This window comes from Branchiostoma floridae, chromosome 17 (assembly GCF_000003815.2).
Source record: "Branchiostoma floridae strain S238N-H82 chromosome 17, Bfl_VNyyK, whole genome shotgun sequence".
NCBI lineage: Eukaryota > Metazoa > Chordata > Leptocardii > Amphioxiformes > Branchiostomatidae > Branchiostoma > Branchiostoma floridae.
In genome coordinates, this window is record NC_049995.1 from 7,485,731 (window position 1) to 7,494,059 (window position 8,329).

The 8,329-nt window shown below is 38.8% G+C and overlaps 2 protein-coding genes across 3 annotated transcripts in view; one reads left to right on the top strand and one right to left on the bottom strand.

Moving 5' to 3' along the window:
• Positions 1 to 2,800, top strand: part of LOC118405121 (uncharacterized protein C2orf50 homolog) — a 14,885-nt gene extending 12,085 nt beyond the window's left edge. For both annotated transcript variants that reach the window (XM_035804530.1, XM_035804529.1), the window contains 2 exons: positions 895 to 934; positions 1,185 to 2,800. In XM_035804530.1, coding sequence (XP_035660423.1) covers positions 895 to 934; positions 1,185 to 1,379 — 235 coding nt within the window. In that variant the 3' untranslated portion in view covers positions 1,380 to 2,800. The remainder of the gene's footprint in view (positions 1 to 894; positions 935 to 1,184) is intronic.
• Positions 2,694 to 8,329, bottom strand: part of LOC118405016 (phospholipase ABHD3-like) — a 20,628-nt gene continuing 14,992 nt past the window's right edge. The window contains exons 4-9 of the mRNA XM_035804416.1: positions 7,981 to 8,087; positions 7,138 to 7,250; positions 6,444 to 6,617; positions 5,521 to 5,575; positions 4,954 to 5,119; positions 2,694 to 4,001 (exon numbers count right to left, since the gene is read on the bottom strand). Coding sequence (XP_035660309.1) covers positions 3,808 to 4,001; positions 4,954 to 5,119; positions 5,521 to 5,575; positions 6,444 to 6,617; positions 7,138 to 7,250; positions 7,981 to 8,087 — 809 coding nt within the window. The 3' untranslated portion in view covers positions 2,694 to 3,807. The remainder of the gene's footprint in view (positions 4,002 to 4,953; positions 5,120 to 5,520; positions 5,576 to 6,443; positions 6,618 to 7,137; positions 7,251 to 7,980; positions 8,088 to 8,329) is intronic.

Below are 8,329 nucleotides of genomic sequence, written 5' to 3' on the forward strand. Positions count from 1 at the left end.
GACGAATGTGACTGTGTCATAACGAATCACATTTCTGACTACAATCGAAACCTGAATACGATTTCAAACTTACAACCTTTTAAAATCTTCTCTTCTAGATTTCGATCATAAAAGGTATGTACTTAGGAATTCCTCGATGTCGAATTCATAATCCTGAACTCAAAACTGAATGCATGTAGCATATCGATTATAAATCTTTCATAACATATTCTATCGACACAATAGGATTGTGTGCACTTTGCTTCATGCCATACAAAAACACGTTATAGTTGACATCACTTATTATGTAACGAAGAAAGTAATCAATCAAAGTGTTTAAAGAGCTATGATAGTGTAAACAGTGTTTCTAAGATGCAAGCATTAGGGCTTAATAGAACCTTCGGTAAAAAATCTGATCATGACATATGGGCAGGGGAAAGAAAATACACAGGTATGTGTCTTCGTTGTGACAACAATGCGTTTGCGTCTTCCCTATTGTTCCGAAGGAATTTTTTCGGCAGCTGCGTTTATCATCCAACAATAGACCAAAGCGTGTGCACTTATGGTTCTCACACGATGGGTTGTCAATGGTCTTGTCGTTCCACATGCTAGCTGCTGTAAACATGCCCTCAAAAACCTATAAAAGTGCATATCAAATGCCGTTAACTAAAAGATGTACACACAACTTCCATACTGAAAGTATGTGGTCATCAGTCTGTAAAATTACATCTTACTTGTTATGTGCTGTCTGTCTAAAATCCACCCCCTTCTTTTCCTTCTAGTTTGCTTTCTAGTTTGTTTTTTACCTTTTGGAACGAAAACTACAATGATTAAAGTAGAACAAAAAAGTTTGAGGGATTTAGAGTACATTTCTGCAAAAAGTAAATGTTCTTCCATCTTTGTGTTTTTCTACAGGGAAGACAACTGGGGCTTCCTGAAGGAGTACGACCAGAAGGTGAGGTCATCTTCAATTTTTTCGGGTTCTTTTCGGGTTGCTTTTGGTAATTAGTGAGACTGGGTAAAAACCAAAGATTTTGTGTAGCTGAAAATTGCGAATACCTTGACTACTACCAATATGAGAATTTGAAGTGTCTGTGTTCAGCAACTGTTTTGATAAATAGATGTCTAACCTTCACAAACGTAACTGTTTTAATAGAATGTTTTCATTGTCATTTAATAAGAATGTTTGTCTTCCATCTACGTAGGGTCGGCCCAAGCCCCAGAAAGAGCTGCCCGAAAGAGTCCCCGTGTACTCGGACGACATGCCCAACACTACCAACGGCGTCATCGGCAGCAGGATGAAAACGGACCTAGGCAAGCACATGTTCCAGCTGGAGAGAGCGCTCATGACCGGCCACAAGAAGAAGAAACTCGGCACCGAGCTCATGTGCTACGACTGATGACGTCACGAATGACGTCACGGACAATGACAAGTGTGGTGACGTCAACACGACAGTAGAGGTCATTACGATAACGTCATAAATAGAGGCATAAATTTGTGTCATTAACGGTGGACTGTGAATACGCCATCGCGCCAAGTGAATCTATCTCATGTTATTTCATGTAGGAATGACGTCATAGCCGAGCTGTCAATCAACATGACGTCATCAACTGAGTCTGTCACTCAAAATATGAGGTTATGAAAAGTGTCCATAAGTAAAGAACACGATGTCAACTTAAAGCAAAGAACAAAGCAAGCTACAAGAATGCCTTGATAACCCAAAGTCCATAAATTTGGAATAACTTTAATGGGAGTTATTGAATTGCAGAACTTTGGCTGACGATATTGCAAAGCTAGTCATGAAAGCATGGCTAACTTAAAACAGCGCTTTTGAGAAGTAGACAGTGACAGCTGTTATCTATATTCAGAACCCGTGCAATACCTCCTGAAAGAAGGCAATACATAATACTTTCATGTGCTACTCGGCCAAAACCTTTCTACAGTTTTGCTATCTATTTTGTACAGAAACAGACGTGAGTGAGAATGTATGTACTGGCTGTGCTAAAAACAAGTAGTTGATAGAAAGAGATGTTTAGAAATTTTCTCTTTTTTTATCATACAATGCATTTTTAATCCTATCCCATCCATGGACCAAGCTCTATGGGTGAACAGCATAAGTTAGCTCATTGAGGGTTAAGATTTAGAATATCTTGGACAAGTCAGGCAAATGGGGCCAAAATAACAGAACCAGTAGGTTCAAAGACAATTGCATTCTTAAAACTGTCAGAAATTCTTAAATCTTTGAACTACAGTCAACCCTGTACAAGCGACCACCTGTACATAAGGTCCACCTTACAAAAGTGACCAGTTTTTGGCCTTCCCTTAGATAATTCTCCCATTGACACAAGCATTAAGCGACCACCTGTCCCCATAGACAACATATACTCGGTTCCCTTACAGGTTTCTTGAACAGGTTTGGCTGTATTTTGAATAGCACGTTAGCAAATGGCACAACACTAATCAACTACAGCATACTTCAGTATCTAAAGATTTTCATTTATTGTGTTGGGGTGTTGGTTTTATGTCGTACAAGGGTGAAAATTTTAATGTATCGACTGATGCTGAGCATTTCTCAAACATCTTGTTATGTTATCTGTTTTCTAATGTTATGAAAACTAATTCTCTAATGAATATTCTGTATATTAGCTTCTAAAAGATTGCTATTGATAGAAAAAAAAAGTTGTCATATTTCTGAAGAAAAGTGTATCTTTTAATATGTGTTTCCGGGCAAAGTGGTGCTAACCCGGAAATAAGGTCCAAACAGGTCATTGAAAGAAGTGATCATTGTACAGACTCTTAATAAATGCTTTCTTTCTAATATACAATGTTTCAGTCCTTTTGTGTACCCTCAATAATGATCTATGAATAGATTTGTCAATGTTAGATAGAATTACATGATTGAACTTTAGCAACGATAATGAATATTTCATATATTATTTTTCATTCATGTATTACACATATTGCAATGATATTGGAAGTCAAAACAACAAAGCCAAATGAAAACTCAAGTTAAAATGTATCAAAGGGAACATACCTAGTCACTGAAGTTAACTATTCATTGCCATTGGAACAAGTTTGTAGTTACTTTTCAATAATTCTTAAAATACGTCCTAAAATCCGTTTAGTGCTTTCAAACGAAACCACACAAAACTCTGAAATGTGCAAGTAAGCTCCTAACAAATGTATGGAATAAACTAACTGCAAGTAAGGGCTATTTCCAGGGCCTTAGATCCCTCCATCCACAGATGGAAGTTGGTTGGTTGGACAGGCAAAAATTTCACACCAACAGTTAAAAAAAAAATCTAAATTTCGTGACATGAAACTGATGAAAACATGTTTTCATATGGCAGCTTTAACAATAAAAAGCAATAATATGGGCTTCCATGCATACTATGGGTTGGACAGAAAAAGATTGAAGCCATCAGGGTTGTGGCCAACCTGAAATAATTTTCTGTCCCCTTGATTTTGAATCCTACCCAGCACCGAAGGTGCGACGTTCCTATGAGGGAACGGTCTAAATTTCGAAATCTAGACCCTCTGAAATGTAATTCTTGCATTTTGAGGTGGTAGACTAAGCTGTTCAATGGCATCTGTTTTGGTGAAGAATTACACAAGGGAAACAGTTTTTTTATATCTTTACATACCGATTTTTGTTTGTTACAGAGGACGGAATGGGCAAAAGTTTTTTCCGTCCCCAGCTACAAAATTCCCTCAAAGGACAGAAGGACGGGTAATGGCTACAACCCTGGAAGCCATAGACAGTACCTAACATATATACTGTAAGCTGAGGTAGTCTGTCTGCATTACTTCACTGAAGTCCTCCATCGTTATTTCTTCAAGTGTGTCCCTTTAAGTTCCTTCTCCCCGTACTTGAAGACAGCGTCGATGTACTGCTGGTACAGTTTGTCCAAGAAACTCTCACGTGTAGGGGACAGCCAATCACCAAAGCCGACATGTCCGCCATGCGATGTCACCACCAATGAGATGTTTGGGTTTTTCTTTATATCCTCAGTTGGAATTGCTAGAGGTTAAGTGGTAAAAACATTTTACGATATAAAACTGCACACACCAATACGTTTATGAAGGTTGTTATCAATTGAAGGTTGAAAAAGTATCTTCTTCCCTCAATCTATAGAACTAGATGAAAGTTTTCTGCAATTGTTTAAAAAACTTACTCTCCAAGCAGAGGTTGAGTCGCGTAGATAAAGTAGTAGTCGGAAAAATCGCGACTCAACCTCTGCTTGGAGAGTATAAAAAACTATCATACACATCAATTTAAATCCGTTTCTCATAAAATTGTAGCTGATGACAATTAATAAGTGTACCTCAAATCAAATCACATCTCTGTGAAATATATTTTTTTAGTTTTTGTGAATTTCTTGATTTATTCATTTTTGTGGATTTCTCCCTAATTCTGTCTGCATTTTCCTGCCAGTCTGCAGGACCAACTTTGGACCCAGGCCAACCAAACCTTCCCATCCTACAAGTGTCCTGTTACACCATCTTCTGCCTCACATCCTGTCACTCTACACACACCAGGACAAACAAACAAACTCACAGACTGAAAATAATACCTCTGTTTTCACAAAGGTATTAAAAAGGAACTCAAAAGCCAGGGGTCAAATACAATGTCAGAAGTAGTTCTCTAAATTTGTATTGATTTTTCAGTCACAGTCTTTGACAATAGACACACTGTAGTAAAAATACCTAGTAAATAAATACCTATCATGTATGCAAATTTCTCAAGTACACAAGATCCCATGACTTTCGTACTAGCTGCAACTATTTCCAGTAAATCTCTTATATCAATATTGTTCTCTTGCTTCGTAATCTCTGAAGAGAACTATGTTTTTCCGTCTATTTCACAGACAAGTACAAGATAGCAACATCCCATGCCTTTCGTACTAGGTACATTCAACCATTCACAGTTAATCTCTCATATCATAAAATACGATTCTTGCTTGTCTACTCACAGTCAAAGGGAGCAAAGACGTCATCGGCCGAGTTCAGGCTGAGTAGAGGGATTTTGACCCTGTTGATTTTGTAGCAGGCACTCGCCGTCGTGTAGTAGTGGCGCACCGAGTCGAAGCCAAACAGTTTGATGGTGAAACGGTCGTCAAAGTCCTTAACTGTAGAGGACTTTGTGGAGAAAGAAATGAATACATGATCATCACAGTATCTGCTTATATTACAATTATATATCAATTTCATATAATTGTATGATATTATAAATTGCCTTAGTATAAAACTGGATCAATATAATGTTTCCCTGGACCTAAATTGAGTTTTTAAAACCACTGAAGGTTATTACTATTACTAAGCAGAGATACTTAGTAACATAACTACATGTATATGTGCCATTATTCATATAAGAGCACTGGCATTATACATGTATAGTCCTGGTGTGCTTTCATGTTCACATACATACTGTACACATGTATTATTTCATATCTGATTTTTCAAAATTGCAAATGCTCGTCTTAAGTCAGAACCATTTTAACCTTACATTTTCGTGTAAAACTACTATAATCTATGTTCACCTGAAGGGTATAGTCCACATCCACTCTGTCATCGTTGTCAAACAGGTCACGGTTACTGTGGAAATCAAACAATCAATTCCTGGGTTTGAGTATTGTACAAGGACTGTAAAATACTGCAAATTAATTAATTTTACTATATCTTTTTATTTTCAGTAAGTTGAAAAGGAGTGTTTTACATTCCCAGTTGAAACCATTATACTGTTACAGTAACACAGTAGTAATACATTGGAAATGCATGGATTATTTTGTAGTATTAAAGTTTTAAAATTTAAACCAGTAATTTTCATTTACCACATGATTTTGAATGATTTGATTCAAAAGTAACAAAAATGAGCAAAGTGAATAACCTGTAAGCTTTTTTATGGTGGATCACTTGAATGTACATTCATTGAAGGGAAACACGATATTGTTTTGTTCCCTTTCATCTAATCTCCAAACAAACCAGGTCAACGACCTGGACCACTGTCACCATGGTTATAGGTAAAGTAGCAGACACCCTGAGTGTGGTGTTCCATTACATTAGGGGTATTGGAGAAAAAATTCAACTTGCTCTTAGCCATTTGCAATTAAGTTCATCAGAAAGAGCTTACTGAAAGAAACAAAATAGTTTTTGTTTGAAGTAAATTGGATGTTGTATGGCTGAAAAATTGGCAAATTAAGTTTCATTTCGGGCCTTTGTTTCATGTAGTAAGTGGCAGGACTGAGCTCGACGGGCTGGTCTCCATTAGATACAAATGTATCTGAGTAAAATTAGCTAGGCTACACTATGTGAAGGTAGATGTCTAACTAAAGAAATAGTAATAAGTCTAACTGAAGTACAACAACTAACCTTTTCAGCACCAAGGACAGGGATTTCAACATTTTCTTGACTAAAACCTTTGAGGAGTTCTACTGTAATGTGAATTTATGTACACTGTACTTACAAACGTAGATCCCTCCTGAGCTGGCGGACCAGGTTTTTGTTGAACACCAGCCGATTTAACGGTTGTTGTAGAGAATCTCCTGTCTTGTTGGCCTCCCACGGCATGCCTACAACCATGGCCGCCACCAGCCCACAATTCTCACCATGCTTAGCCAGGTAGTTGAACAGGATCATACTAAAACAAAGTGGTACGCAAAAAGGAAAATGAACAGTCAGTAACCAACACTGGAGCTGTTGAAAAGGTTTAATTTACATCTCATTATCTTTGAAAGTAAGGCAGACTTCACACAGTAAGATTAGAAGTCAATTCTAAATCACTGACTTGAATGATTGATAGTTGAAGAGGATCATTCTATGGTAAAACAAATCGGTAGGCAAAAAGTAAATCAGTAACCAAGACTGGAACTGTTAAAGAGAGTTAATTTGTGAACTAGCTTATTGTGATGCATTAGGTTATGGAGACGTGTCAAAAAGCAGGTACTCAAGCAACTGGATAACTATGATTTTGGAAACGATCAGACATTTCAGACAACATCTGTTGTCTTTATTCAGTGACACTGGAGAGATTTTGTTGGAGAGCAGTCTTTATATCCTAGCTCTAAATGATATGCAAAAAAGACATGGGATGGCTATCTGAAACGATTTCCAAAATCATATCCTTTCCTAATCTTCATTGGCGTATAAAGGAGACTTACCCTCCCATGGAACATCCCACAGCCATGAGTGGGGCGTCTGGGTAAAGCTTCTTGATGTGGCTGACAACGAGTTGAAAATCCTCTGAGTCAGCGGCGCAGTACAGCCTATTAGACTGGAAGACAGTCATTTTCATTTCTCAGTCATTGCTGAATTCGCATGTTCTCATACAATGTAACATTGAATGTAAATCAAAGTGACATTGAATGAGTGCAACAGCTATGTTATTTATGTCTCACAAATTTAGACAGTCACCATCTTTTCTGTTACCTGTAGGACTGTCATTATGCAAAAAGAGCAATACTAGGGGTACAGAAAACACAGGGGATATGGACAGTACTCAGAGTATGACACCACAGGACACTACAGGGAGTACAGACACAACAAGTGTATGGACACTACTGATGGTACGGACAATACTGTGGGTACGGACATCACTGAGGGTACAGACACCACTGGGGGTACGGACACTACTGGTTGTACGGACACTACTGGGGGTACGGACACTACTGGGGGTACGGACACTACTGGGGGTACGGACACTACTGGGGGTACGGACACTACTGGGGGTACGGACACTACTGGGGGTATGGACACTACTGGGAGTACGGACACTACTGGGGGTACGGACACTACTGGGGGTACGGACACTACTGGGGGTACGGACACTACTGGGGGTATGGACACGACTGGGGGTATGGACACGACTGAGGGTATGGACACGACTGGGGGTGCGGACATAACTAGTGGTATAAGGCATTACTACTGAGAGTACCTACACCATTGGGGGGGGACATGGTTTTATTCAGATGCATATTTAACATTACCCTTTTCTTTGCACCCACCTTTAGCTTTACCCCATTGGAGCCCCTATGGTTAAAAACAACACCTCTGTAACACTTCTTGGTAGCTCCTTTGGCGAGTCTGATGGCATAATGGGAGGCACTGTTTCCTGATAGTAAAACAAAAAGTGCAAGGCGTTACATGCATTATCAGCATCGTCATTGGCTTTCTTGAACATGTGTGTGTGTGTGTGCATGTGTGTGTGTGTGTGTGTGTGTATGTGCTTGTGTGCATGTTCGTGTATTTCTGTCTGTGTGTGTGTGTGTGTGTGTCTGCTTGTGTGCATGTTCATGTATTTCTGTCATTCCCAAAATGTACACAGTGCAGCATTGCCATCATGCTTGTTGGGGT